At 46.0% G+C, this 14,481-nt stretch overlaps 2 protein-coding genes across 3 annotated transcripts in view; one reads left to right on the top strand and one right to left on the bottom strand.

Moving 5' to 3' along the window:
- The first annotated feature begins 307 nt into the window (after positions 1-307).
- Positions 308-6,569, top strand: PSMG4 (proteasome assembly chaperone 4). The gene is made up of 3 exons (XM_065629641.1): positions 308-556; positions 705-780; positions 6,307-6,569. Exons 1-3 carry the CDS (start codon positions 371-373, stop codon positions 6,426-6,428), a joined length of 384 nt encoding a protein of 127 aa, XP_065485713.1. The 5' UTR covers positions 308-370; the 3' UTR covers positions 6,429-6,569.
- A 1,412-nt stretch (positions 6,570-7,981) lies between these two features.
- SLC22A23 (solute carrier family 22 member 23) overlaps positions 7,982-14,481 on the bottom strand; it is a 119,094-nt gene continuing 112,594 nt past the window's right edge. For both annotated transcript variants that reach the window (XM_065628275.1, XM_065628276.1), the window contains one exon: positions 7,982-12,411. In XM_065628275.1, the coding sequence (XP_065484347.1) occupies positions 12,054-12,411 (358 nt within the window). In that variant the 3' untranslated portion in view covers positions 7,982-12,053. The remainder of the gene's footprint in view (positions 12,412-14,481) is intronic.

The following is a 14,481-nucleotide window of genomic DNA, read 5'->3' as shown; positions in this document are numbered from 1 at the left end:
GCACCCGGGAGGGCTGTGCACAGACCGAGGGGTGCGTGTGCGTGCTGGTGGGGTCTGTGCACGAAGGAGGCGTGCACGGAGGGCGGTGTGCGCACCCATCCGTGTGTGTGCGCGTGTGCATCTACCGGGCAGGGCGAAACGACCGTGCGTGTGCACCCGGCGGGCTACGCACGGAGGAAGCGTGCACCCACGGGCGTGCGGGCGGGCGTGCCCGCGGCGGGCGGCTGCACGGGGCCGCTGTCCGGCTGGGAGGCGGCACCACCGGCAGCGGCGGGGCGGGCGCGGCGGAGCGCCGCCTCCCCGGGCAGCGGGGCGGGCCGCCCGCTCCGGCCTTGCTTGCTGAGGCCTGGTCGCGCCGGGAGAAGGGCCGATGGAGGCGGAAAGCGGCGGGGGAGCGGCGGCGGCAGCGGGCGGCATCGCCCTGCACGACTTCAGCGGGCGGCTGGGCGAGCAGCTGGTGCACTTCCACGCCATGCGGCTGCGGGACTCGCTTTTCCTCTGGGTGGGAGCCGCGCCCGCCCTGGCCAGCCTGGCCGTCGCCATGTGCAGCCCCCGTGTGAGTGTCCCCGCCGCCTCTCCCGGGCTGCCGGGACCCTGCGGTGAAGCGGGCGGGCGGCTGGGGGGAGACCCGCCACCTCTGCCCCGGGCCTCCCGCCCGCGCCGCCGGGGGCTAAGCCCTGCGCTCTGCTGTGCTCCGCTTGCAGGACAGCATCCCGGTGGCCGCCTCGCTCCTGGGGGATCCCTCCGACACCGCCTCCACCTGCCTGGCCCAGCGCTTGGGTAGGTGCGGGCGCGGCGGCTGCGCGCTCCCGCCGCGGCGGGAGGGGTGGGCTGGCGTGTCGCGTTCCGCGGCGAGGGGCGGTGAAACACACGGGTCGGGCCCGGGTAGAGCTGTTTCTGGTGGCCGTGGAGCCACCACTCCCGGTGCGGGTGGGCGCAGGGGGATGCGGTGCTCGCCGCCCCCGGCCCAGCAGCAGTCGCTGTCTGGGCTGCTGCCTGCGGCCCGGCCGTGGATCCTCCTGGCGGGGCAGGCTCACGGCAGTTTCCTTTACCATTCACTTTTTTTCGGCTGTGTACAAGTGTGCCTGACCGCAGCTGGCGGGGTCTCTGCCTCAGGGCACGCTGAGCATTGTCAAAGGCGTGTTATTTAATATCCTGACCCTGGCTTTGGGTGCGAGGCAGGGGAAGCTCATTCTTGTGAGCGGGATTTCCAGTGACCTCCTCTCTGTATTTCTGTGCTGTGCTGTGCCGTGGCCATCATGTGAGACATGTTGATTTTGCCCGAAGACGAAGCCACACCTCACCACATCTTGCACCTTTTAGCCACCAAATTGTGAGAAGTTCTGGCCTGGAAAGTCTTGGATCATCTCACAGATGCCAGTGTTTGATCTCACTGTCCCTGCAGCACTTCTCAGGATGTCTCAATTTTCAGCATGTGTAGAGTGTCCTGCTATACCCGGTGCAATGCTGATGTAGCCAGATTTCTGAATCCAAATGCTAGCTTTCAGACCCCTGTACCTCTAAAAACATACTTGGCCTAATGCATCCTGGTACCCTCATGTCTCTGACAGCTGCGTCATACTGGATACTCATCACCTACCAGTAATTGATGCAGCTCCAACTGCTGAACTGTACTTGTTACTGGGTTTTCAGTGCAAGATGCTGTGCTGCTCGGTCTCATCTTACTTTTGTTGCTTCAGTTGGAAAAGCCACATAATTCTTCATTTTCTTTTTGCTGATCTTCATTATGGGCAATTTGTCCTGAGTTTGTATGGTTGGGCAGTTTCACAAATCTACACCTACTTCTCCCTGGCCACTAATGTGTATATAAGAAAATAATTGCTCACGAGACCTATCTTTGAAAAACAGTACTAGTGTCCTTTCTTCATCCTGATAACTTTTATCTTTTAATAACCACTGTTGCAGTCTCACCTGGTTGCAGCTCTTTCTCTGAATACAGGGTTTGATCATTTCCACTTAATCATTCTATGAGGTACTGCATAACGTGGTTTCTTTAGGTGTAATTAGTGCATTATTCTTAAGAAGTCAGTTAGTAAAAATGTAGTCAGAGAGGGTTTACTTTTGATAAAGTGCAACAGTTTATTCCATTTTCTCTTTGGTTCCTCATTACTAGTTTCTTCTGAAACTTGCTCTAAGCTGTGTAGCATTGGAGTCTAGCTAGCAGCTCTAACTCTCCTGTCTTTTTGGTTTTTTAGCGTGTGCGCCGTCTTCACTCTTAAATATTTATTACAGTTTTCATAGCTAGAGTCAGTAATAACTTGTTATTTCTTATATTAGTTCTTTCGGTGTTCTAGCACAGAGGCTGTCCAGGTCACCTGATTTTTCTTCCAGTAAATGGTCCAAGTTTTGGTGCTGCTTTTTTTTTTTTTTTTTTTTTTTTAAGGTCCTTTTCTCATTTACATTGTTAATTTCACATACTTTGTTACTGAGAACTGATAGTGTTGCTTGGTACTCGGATACCGGTTACTCTTTATTCCCGGAGCATAATGGACTTTCCTATTTTCTTTGTTTGTGCTTAAAGTGTCTTTCATTATTTTGTCTTAAGCTTTCTGTGCCAGCTGCAGCACAGCTCGGCTTTTGGGCAATATTCCTCTATCCATGTCATCTAACCTCTGGTTTGCAGTTTTCTTGGCTGGTCAGTCCCTTTTATATTTGTTATAGATATAATTCTCACTCCTACTATCGTGCTTAAGGTCTACTGCATTGACAAAGGCCTGTAGACCTTTTTCACCTTTGGCTGAGAGGGGAAAGTCAATAATACACTTCTGATTTGAATAATTACACGCTTCCTCTTCACCTGATCATAACTGAGATTTGAGAAGTGAAATAAATCTTTTTAGGCTTGCTTTTGTCAGCCCAGCAATTTAAGTTGGCTCATGGTCACTTATTCCAAATTGTTTATTCTCCTGAAACCAGTGGATCTACAAGATCATCATTAAGCATCTCTGTATCTTCTCCATTTCACAAAGTGCTTGGTAAGGAAATCTGTGTTCTGCCTTGACTAGAAATACCAAGCTTTGCTGCTACTGGTAAGTTTTCCTCTGGGAAATTAAATCCCGCTTACTACCACAAATTTTGTAATAACAGAGCTGCTATTCACAGCCAAGTCTGACTTGTAGCTGTACGTCCGAGGTAGCCTTCTTAACCATCCTGCCATGTGGTAATCTTCAGGCAGGCAGCATCCTTTGCTTTTTGCTTTTTTTTTTTTTTTTTTCCTATGCTGTCATCATTTTTCCATGCTGTTTCCCTTCTGGTCTTCGCAGGCACTAATTCGAGTAGCATACGGTGCCATTTCAACATGAATTTTTTTATTTCTTGTACTTCCCAGTCACATTCTATCACTTGCCTTTTGTTCCTGCAATGTCAGGTTCCTTGCCCTGGAGTAGGAGTTTCAGCGCTCCCACGTATCTGTGTACATGTTCTCCTGGTGTCGTCTTTATAGCCTGGCAGGAGTCCTAGCCAGAACAGCTGTATTTGGTGTACTGGCTCTATCTTTTTCCTTATTTCAGTGTGGGTTTTATTGTTTGTTTGTTTGGTGTTTTGTTTGTTTGTTTGTTTTTCTTTTGCATTATTGAAGACGCATTTGCCATGTTCCTATTCCTCTTTAGCTATTTATATCTACACCTGTTTGTATCAGGTGCAAGGAGTGTTTTCCACCACCCTCCCTGATTGCTTTAGCATGAGATGGGTCTCACTAGTCAGGAAACCCATATCCTAGAAGATCGTTTCCTGTGGGTTAGTGGAGTACAATTCATGAGAAAGTCTTGTCCGTTAGTGCCTCCCTTACCTGCATATCCTGAAGTCCCAGCGTTTCTGGCCATAGTAACTACTGAATAATGCAGTGCCTTCATCTTCCCTCTCTAGGGACTGCTGAAGATCACCTGAACCTCTTCTTTTGAGTCTTTCCCAGCTGGGCACAGTTCCCCTCCTGTCTTTTCCCAGCACCAATGGTCTACAAGCTTATGCTTAACGCTTGTTCCGTCCTTTCTTCTGTTCTCACTGGGCTCCTCTCCACGCTTAGTCTTGGGCCTTGGCCGCATCCATGATCTCGTAGGAGCAGGTCTGTGCTGCCGTGGTGCCACTTGGCACTCAGCACATCCCAACGATGGGCTGCCAGTGAGGCTTGTCCTCTGCTTTGAGGGGCTGGAGCAACAGGGGTCAGCGGGAAGCAGCCCTGCTGGAGGTTTTTTAGGTAAGCCCTGTCTTTGTCTTTCGCAGTTTTCTGCTTTGGTCTGAAGGTGCAAATGGTCTTCCTTGGAGGCATAAGACCTTCCCCCTTCTGTCCTTCCCACTAGTGTCCATGTGTCCCATGGAATTTGCAGGGAAGTGGGGACAGAAGAGGTCCAGCTGCCCTTTACAGAATCACAGCATGTTAGGGATTGAAAGGGACCTCAAAAGATCGTCTAGTCCAATCCCCCTGCCGGAGCAGGAACACCTAGATGAGGTTACACAGGAAGGCGTCCAGGCGGGTTTTGAATGTCTCCAGAGAAGGAGACTCCACAACCCCCCTGAGCAGCCTGTTCCAGTGCTCTGGCACCCTCACTGAGAAGAACTTTCTTCTCGTATTTAAGTGGAACCTCCTGTGTTCCAGTTTGTACCCATTGCCCCTTGTCCTATCATTGGTTGTCACTGAGAAGAGCCTGGCTCCATCCTTGTGGCACTCACCCTTTACATATTTATAGACTTTAATGAGGTCACCCCTCAGTCTCCTCTTTAGGGCAGAGCTCCCCTGCACAGGCAGCCCGGAGGGATCTGCTGTGCTCCTGGGAACTGGAACAGCATCCCAGAGACTCAGCCGGGTCTTACGCAAACATAGTGAAGAAGTTGGAGTTTTGACACTGCAGTGTACGATGTAGCTTCGTTACATAAGATAAAGGTATTAATTAGTTCAGAATTAGCATTGCATTCATTTAGGGCATGATGATGAAGCACTAGCGCTTGTGAAACATACTGCTTTTTACCACAAAATCTGGTGCCAAGCGTTAGTTTTTGCAATCAGAGCAACATGCTGCATTATATCGGTGTTTTGTAGTGCCAAGTTTTAAAAGGCAAACGAGTCCTTGCATTTCAGAAGCAGCTCTACTTACTGAGCCAGGAAGCTGGTAACCTGTTGGAACAGAAAATAAGAAATTGATTTGCATAATGAAAATGCCTGAAAAGTGCTGTTTAAGTACACTTTATAGTATATATAGGTTTTCGGTAGTTAACTTTCCCATTTAAAAAGGATCGATGTGTTAGGAATTCTGGTGTATTTATTTTCAGTTTTAAAAATTCAGATGATATTTTTGAATATTCAGCATAACAGTCTGATTTCTCCCTGGGATCATCATCTCCCAGCTCATTCCCTGCCAGGACTATCTCATGACCCAAATACCATTTCTTGTCTTCTATTTTACACAACTTAGTTTAAATTTGGTGCCTGTTTTTCCTCTTTTGTGCTTACATCCTTCACAAAGTTTAGTTTTAGCATTGTACAAAGACAGTTACCAATTTGCTAGATTACTATGGTACAGTAGTAGGATTACGTTTTATTTAGAAAACACTTTTTGGTGTTGTATGGTCTGGTCTGGTCTGATAATTGTCTTCCTGTCCCAGTGGACACTTTGATCACTGTTAATTAGCTCTGTCATGGAAGGCAGCTCTTAATTTTATAGCACCTCTTTCTAGGTATTTGTCATTACAGTAGCCTGGAACTTGTGCTTGGCTTCATCATGTTCAACCCAGGCTTTCCAGCCTCCTGGAGTGTTCATGGACACCATATAAATAAAGGCTACAGGAAATAAAATTATTGAGATTAGGCTTAGACAAGAGTGATGGGCACTCTGGGGGGCCTTTTTAGGGGTTTATAATAAAATATAACTTTGTTAATTGGAGCCTAATCATTTTCTTGTGCTCTTTCACTCTGTGTTTTTCATAGCATAGACTTACCAGAAACTAGATTTCAGTGTCAAGGGTCCAATATGGTCTGTAGTTTCACTTAAACTGTACTGTATTTAAGAAGCATGCAAAACCCCCTAAAAGCACTGTAAGGTTTTCAACTGACTAATGGCTTTTTGCATCAGGCCAAAAACCAGTTCATAGTCACCAGGCTTATGTTGCCCCTTTCAGTGATGTGTGCCGAGTACTCGTTCGGTTATTCCTTTACAGCTGGGTCCAGCACAGCAGGAGTGGAGAATGTTATCTCAGAAATCTACATGATGCAGCTTTTTAAAATGCTTGCTTGAATACGATCATCACTTTTATATGAGAGTGAACTATGGCTGAATGTTCTGTTTTGTGTTTTAGCCAGCAAGACCAAAAAACAGATATTTGTCAGCTACAATCTTCAAAACACAGACAGCAACTTCACCTTACTCATAGAAAACAGGATCAAAGAAGAAATGATGGCTTTTCCAGAGAAGTTCTGACTTTACATCATTGTAAAATAACCTGAAGTTTTTGTTCTAGAAAAACTGATTGCAATTTTCACACTGACATTGTTAGTATATTTGTTTTGTGTTGTTTTGATTGAATTTGCAGTTGTTATTAAATATAGCTGGACCTAAATACAGTTGAGCCTGGATTTTTTTTCCAAATTTACTAACCTGTTAAATAAGGGACAGGGGAGTAGAGTAGAAAATATGCTGCAATGTGAGAACATCATTGTGAAAGTGTGTGCAGTATCTGCCCTGCATTCAGTACTGCGATCTGCTGGGAAATGTTCTAAACTCTACCTGTACAATTAATCTATTATGTACTAGTACTGGACATAGTATAGCAGCTTTTTGTCTAAAAAAAAAACCAACACCACCAACAAAAAAACCAACAAAAAACCAAACCCCCAAACATGTTTATAGTATTGAAAAGCTGTAACATAAAATAAGTGTTACTTTGTTTTATTTTTCTCCTCCCTGGTGGTTGTAGTACTAGTGCTAAAAACTGGATTTCCTTCCATCTCTTGGGCACTGAGAATACTGAGACTTTCACAAAGTTTTCTGTACGTCCCTGAGGGCTATACAGAAGGAAGAAGCACCGCTTGAATTTTGGAGCAATACATAATTCTGTCAGGCTGCTAGAAGAGCATCGTGTGTGTAAATTGAGCATACTCATTAGAAAAATCAGAGCAGTCACTACCACTATCAACTGCAAATAATCCTGCTGTTACATCTCTAGGTTTGATTTTAGGTAGGATAGATATCCTTTCAGAGGTAGATCCATGGGCTATTTTGTTCAACAAAAAGGGCAGCTAGAAGTTAACCATACAAAAAAACCCCAAAGCAGCTACAGAGTAATGGCATGGTGGCTGTTTGCAGCTGTCGATATGTGCTGTGCCATGCCCCACCACCTATTATTTACAGCAATTTGGAGGAGCACTGAGTGTTGCAACCTGATGAGCGAGTCCAGGTTATTTCTTTTGCATTGCAAGTTGAGCCCTGACTCAGGCATAAGCTTCTGGTACAAACTAAAACTACTAGTGCTGCTGCTGGACAACTGTCCTAACAACCTGCAGAGAAGTGATGGACTTACTTACCTTGCTGTGGTGCCATGATTGGCAATTAAAACCTGTACCTGAGAGGTTGCTGATGCAGAAGGCATAACCCCTGCTGAGTCACTTGTTTGAAGGGGTTTTGAACACTCACTGGCTTCCACATTGCAGATTTGATGTGGGTGCAGAGGGTTCTTCCTTACCTGGTGGGAGCAGCTGCTGGTCCTTGGCTGCAGTTCAGGATCAGAAGAGCAAACAGCAACTGTTGGATGGCATTTTTTAGTTTACACAACCTGGGAAACAGAGTCGTCTACTCTGTGATTGAATGTAAAGGATAATTCGTTGCAAATCAATGTGCTGATTTAATTAGCCTGATTTAAAATCAGCTCATTCTGTTTGTGGAGGAGGGTAGGGCTGTTTGCTGAGGTGTCACATAAGCTGCTGCTGGGCTGCTTCAGAAGTCACTGCAGGGGAGCCAGACCAAGGAGAGCAAACTGATGGGACAACGTAATTTTATTCTGTACATTTACATACAAAGTTCTTTTCAGTAGGTACAACAGATGTAACATCATGCAGACATTTAGCTTGTAAGACTGTTTTCAGTACTTGATTTAAGCTTGTGCTATGAGGAAGCACCACCAGACTATTCATGATCAAAACGTACAGTAACACGATTCTTTAAAACTTCATCAGAAACTGAAATGGGGAGGGAGGTCTCATCCACTAGACGTAACACACCATACTCCTTTCCCGAAACATTTTACACAATACATTTAAAATGAGGTTTGTCATTTTATTTTAAAAAACCCCAGAAGTTACAGTGGGGGAGATCATCCCCCCACTGAATAGCGTTGTCTTATGTGCCAGCTACAGGCGCAACTTGACTTGACATTCACAGAGTTCAGTTAATGGCACTTCTGCTTCCAATTTGGTGACCTTCAATGTTTGGCTTCGGGAAGAGGCAACAGTTAAGTATTTCCATGAAAAAAAAAAAAAAAATTAAAAAAGCCTGCTCAACAAAACCAAGAAGTCACACAGCTCCCTTTCTGAGTGGCCACAAAACACTTGCAAACAGGTGACTGTGTTATCTGTTTGCAGCGTCTCTGGCAATGAAAGCAGTACTGAAACCTTAAAGGGAAAAAGAAGCCCAAACAAAACAAAACAAAACCAACAAAAAGACCCCACAAGCAACCAAAACAAGATCAAGCATAATGTCACTTTCACATTTTTGTTTAAACTTACAAAGATGGAAGAAAGCCCTTAAAAAGTAAACCCAAAGAAAAAAATCCACTGATGGGCTTAGAGGTTGCGGAAGGTTCACAGAAAAAAGGCCAATATGGACAGGGCAGCTTTGACCACTTCCCCTGTTGTGGTGGCCAGAAAGAGCCACCTGAGAAAGGCCTTTCCTGGTGATGGCTGCGGTGGGGATGCGGCCAAGGAGCTGATGGTGCATCCGACCGAGAGCCTCATCCCGCTGTGGGACTAGGCAGAGCTCGGCGAACATCTCCGCCTTCCTGCCCCACTGCATCACCTGGTACCCGACTCCTCCGCACGAGATGCGCATGGCAAAAGCTTTCCAACTCTGTGTGCGTGTGTGGAAAAACACCATAAATCACAGTTTTGTTTCAGGAAAAAGAGCAAAACGGGAGCTGCCAAGGCATGAAATCAGTTTGTGTTTTATTGTCATGACAGAGGCAGAGGGCCAGACCAACTTGAGAAGCTGGGGCTCCCCACGTGGCAGAAGATCAGTACTGACTACTTGGTTTCAGGCAGAAAAAAGCGAAAAAGCAGTGAATCAAGTCAAATTCATAAGAATTAAAAAAAAAAAAAAAATTGCCGCTTGTACCTGTCACCTAGTTTATTATGTAAAGGTTGAAATATTTAAACAACCATTCTCTTCCCTGGGCCCCTCTGTCATCAGAGAGCCAACCGCCGGAATCGGAAACAATAAAGCGCTGTGGACAGCAGCGGTGAGCACACCGGGACAGCGGGCAGTGCTGGGAGCAGCCGGTTTAATAGGCTTGTGGATGGTTGACCAGAGCCGTACCGTAGCTTGAGCACACACGCAGAGACCACGCAGGAAGGAGCTGCTGGCTCCACGGCACGATGGATGGCAGGACGCCGCTCTCTGCTCGCCCATGCTCCACTGCTTTCAGGCCCTTCCCCTTGTTTTGCTTCTTCATTTTTTTTGTTGTGAACCCACTTTTTTCCCTTTTCTTTTTTTTTTTTTTTTTCTTTTCTCCCACCCCAATGTGGGTGTCTTGCAACAAGCATCTCATGTCGAAGGCAAAAGTTATTGCACAAATTTGGCACGTGAATACTGCATGAAAGGGGAAGGCCTGGGTTTTTTCCTTAGGTGAACACAGACTGCAGAAATCTCAGCGTGGAACAAAAAGAGAGGCAGCTGCACTCGAGCTCAACAGTAAAACTTGAGTGTAAGGAAGATCAGGCTCTCGCTGTCACAGCAAGTCTAGCAAAGGTGAAAAAAAATAGTAGTGTGACTTTGGGCAAAACTACCATCAACTGGTCCAGTGTTTCTTAACCAGGCTCAAGAAGAACCTGAATGTCCACATCCTCTGTGCAAAAATTAGCAGCTTTAGGACAACATTGTTACTCTGAACACAACAATCTCTGTTGCTTCTGCAGGTCTACCTGTCCCCTTGCACTCATCAGCATCTGAGGCTGCGCTACTTACTGCATCACCTGCCGGGGAGCATGTATCTCTGATTTATTGGGGCCTGTATGAGGACATCGGCAGCCTAATGGAGGATGGAAATTGTTAGGTACAGTAGTTAATCGACGATATATACAGCAAAGGAGGAGGAGGAGGGAGGGAAAGTAGAGGAGGAAAGTGCAAATGAGCGCTTTCCATGTGTACGAACACAAGATGTACATCAAACAAAGTGGCAATCATATGGACACTCGATACAACATCGACATCCTGCTGCTCTGTTTGTGTGAATGTCTGCACTACCGAGCAATCACTAAATGGATGGCCTGAGTGAGAAAGGAGAAGAGGGAGGGAGAGCAGGGAGGTTAACTACAATGCAAGAAAGTTGCTTGTTTGCAAAGTCCTTGCATTGAATGAGATCCTCACAATATTCACACAGTGAGAACCCAAAGTCGATGGCCAAAGGAAATAGCTGGTTTTGGGGCTGGAGGAGAGAAGTGGCCACTATCACGGTGCTGTCTGCACAGTGGGAGCCAAACTGGATGTTCACTTTCCTTAGCCTCGAGTAGGATCGATCCAATTTAAGTAAATTTTATTTTTTTCTGAATGAAAACCCTACAAGAGCAGTTGGAGAAGGGGGAAAATCTGGGTGAGTTCACTGCATATACTTGCATTGGAACCAGAAAACACCTCTAAAACCCCAAGACGGCCACCAGCAGACCATAAGTCATTATTCATACGCTATGAATTCATTCATCTCCAATAGTCACTTAAGTATTCTGCCCACTGAAGTTGAAAACCCAAACCCTGGTTCTAAAAACAGATAAGGCAATGCCAGGACATTTGTTTCCCAGGAGCGAGAACCCCAGCTGCGATACCTTTTGGAACAAAGTACAGATCCTTATGTTTTGTTCCAGCTCTTCTCCTGGAGCAGTCGCTCAGAGATTCTGGGCCTCCAAGTAATTAAAACCATTCTCAGCAAAACTAATTGTTGCATCATTGGTCAAACCATTTACATCTCATTACAATTAAACACCAGCCAGGACTGTCTAAAATAGATAAACGGACTCTTAAAATGCAGAAGGCTGATTCTCACTGAAAAATCAGCTTGTTTGGGTAGGATTTTCTTCACTGCATTCAGTGAAAAAAGAAAAGTACTAATTTAGAAAGTAACTTTTAAGTGCACATGGGCTATAAAAACAAACATAAGCTGCCTAAAATGCAGTCAGAGTTTGAGTCACAACAGGTTTTGCTTTTTTCTTTCCTTTTTTTTTTTTTTTTTGGTGTATACAAACACAGCAGGCAACCTCGGCGCTTGGACTTTCTAGACAGGCAGAAGAATGTTGCACAAGTCTAAATTTCAGTCAATTCGACTTTGCAGTGGATCCCTCTTTCCTTTAAAGAAACACAAAAACAAAACAGAAAACACCCCCCCCCCCCCATGGTTTCTTTCTTGGAATGGCTGCACCTCTTATAATAAGATGGCTTCGTTTTTGTGATCTATGAAAGGAAAAGGAAATAAAGTGCTTCTTGAGAATAAATCAAAATAAATATACATATTTAATGGCAGGAAAAAAAGAGTTCTGAAGGGCTACCTTCAGCCAGGTCTTTTCTCAGATGGGTCTCTTCCCCCATAACTTTTTCAAGAGCAGTCTGCACAACAGCTGAAAATGCCAAAAGTTGCTTTAGCAGCAGAGTTGAATTCCCCCAAGTCTGTGTCTGCTCCACCACTGGTTTGTAAACCCTGTGCAAAACACCATTGCCCAAATTGCTGCTCCTCCTGCACAACAGCATCAAATAAAATAAAAAAGAAAGAGTAGAAGGGAAAAAAACCCAAACCAAACCAAAAAAAAAAAAAAAAAAAAGGTAAAAGTAAGAAAAAAAAAATCCACGCAGCTACATTGACTTCATCCCATTGGCAGTGGTGTTCTCGGAGATCCCGTCACTCACAGCTGCCGAGTCGTGGAGGCCGGAGTAATCCTTGAGTTCAGAGTTTGTCAGGAGCAGGGGCTGCTCCCCCTTCTTGTGCGGCAGGAGGGGCTGCCGGGTGTAATGTTCCCCGTCCGGGATGTTCTCGGGCAGGTTCTGGTTCTTGCTCTCCGGCAGCAGCAGGATGCAGATGATGCAGATGAGCGTACAGCAGGCGAAGATGACGTGGTGGAGGAAGTAGCCTTTCTGGTTGTGGAGCTCCATGATGGGGGCGGTCAGGCGGCCGAAGCCCGCGCTGGCCAGGACCAGCCCCAGCCCACCTCCCCTGCAAACACAGCAGAGGTGAGAGCCTGGCCCCACAGCCCACTCCGGCCAGCACAGCCCCATCGGCACCGGTCTGGGGAGCCCACAGCCATGACAGGCTCCCAGACTATAACCCCGACCCGTCTGGCATGTACCTGGGCGTCTGAAATCTCTAAGGCAAACCTGGTTTGCTCACAGCTTTTGTGCTGCACTGTTAATGCAGTAGAGAGTTGCTTTGCTGTTGCAGATCGTTGCTGCCTGTTTGCCTCGGTGTGGGGAAATGACTCTACTCACTGAAGTATCTTTTCACACCCATATAAATGCCTCTACATAAGGAGAAGAGGAACTTTGTCACGCGAGTGGATAGACAGCCCTTTAAAATAATCCTGTTTCCAGGTATTCCCACATTCAGTAATGGAAAACCAGATTTTGCTTAGCATGTGAGCCTTCTTCAGCTTACACAAGACACACCAAGATGCAGTAGGTGCAGAAGTCAACTTTGGTGGCTTTTCAGCACTTAAAAGGGGCCTATAAGAAAGATGGGGACAGACTTTTTAGCAGGGCCTGTTGTGATAGGACAAGGGGTAATGGTTTTAAACTAAAGGAGGGGAGACTCAGGCCAAACATGAGGAAGAAATTTTTTACAGTGAGGGTGGTGAAACACTGGCCCAGGTTGCCCAGAGAGGTGGTAGATGGCCCATCCCTGCAGACATTCCAGGCCAGGCTGGACGGGGCTCTGAGCAACCTGACCTAGTTGGAGATGTCCCTGCTCATGGCAGGGGGGTTGGACTAGATGAGCTTTGGAGGTCCCTTCCAACCCAAACTGATTCTATCTGGCATCAATCAGCAGTGGAGGCAGGAGAGGCAGAAGATAAAGACTTTACAGGCCACTGCCTCGATCCATTATAGTAAACACCAAGTGCTGAAACATTATCCCCACAAAAATTTGTGGTGGAGGGAACCTCTCAACACACTGATGTTGTAATAACATGCATCTTTTTCAGAAAAAAAAGATAAAATCGCTAGTGGTCAAAATAGGATAACAAGAGCTTGGGATGAATTTACGAGACCTTCTCTTAACTCACAGTACAAGCTGAGATAGGTCCCTCACTTCATTCTCTCTTACTCTTCTTGAGTATTCTTGCATCACAGAAAGGGGTCATGACAAGGTTAACATTGGTCAAATGCTTAAACTGTAAATAGGTAACTTTATAAAATATTCTTTATGGCACAAATGCTGATTTATTAAGCACAATGTGCTCGTATATTGAGATCATAAATGCACACACACACACACAAAATGAAAACACATTAAAGCTTAAAAAAAAAAAGAAAGCGTGAAAATAAACTCATCTCCCCTCAGCCACAAGCATAAATGTCGCTTATGGAAGCCAAATTCAGGGCTCTTTCCTGATGCTTGGCTATGCAAGCAACCCCTCCTGCTCATCACGGCCTCTCTAGGCCCTCTCCAGGCCAAACTATTTGCTCCTCCTGCCGCGGCATCACTCTCAAGTGATTCATTTTAGCAACATCTCTGAGAGTGGCAGCTTGTCCTCGGTTTTCCAAAGGCCCTGCTGCCTGCAGAGGGAGGTCTCGCCATGAGCTTAATTGCTGGCACCCTGATCCCCACTACCCCACCGAGCTTGCCCAGGTATCATGATTCCTCCATCTCCTCTGGGAGATGCCATCTATTCCCAAGCCCTCTGGTGACCAGATGGGCTCAGGAGCTTTTTTTCCAGGCCCAGCATCAGAAATGCAATTATTAACAATAACTGGGTGTTATAGAAGACAACTAAAGAAGGCAAATGAACTGCTTTACATCAAATACTTGGGGGGAAAAAAAAAAAAAATCGACAGTTGGGCATACTAGAAATTACAGCACTATAAACCCTCAAATGCAAAATTCACTCAGCCAACCACCATGTTAAAGGCAATCTTCACCAAATCCTTTCCAAAATCCACTGCTGCTTACTTGACAGCTAAAGGGCAGCAAGTACAGGTTTCAAAAAATGTTCTTGGGACACTGACTGGATCAAAAATTCATGTATGTACCCTTTAATCCTCCAGATTGGCAGAGCATCTTTCACAGACA

This window comes from Caloenas nicobarica, chromosome 2, assembly GCF_036013445.1.
Source record: "Caloenas nicobarica isolate bCalNic1 chromosome 2, bCalNic1.hap1, whole genome shotgun sequence".
Lineage (NCBI taxonomy): Eukaryota > Metazoa > Chordata > Aves > Columbiformes > Columbidae > Caloenas > Caloenas nicobarica.
Note: the sequence above shows the minus strand (reverse complement) of the source record. Positions and strands in the feature narration are given on the sequence as shown.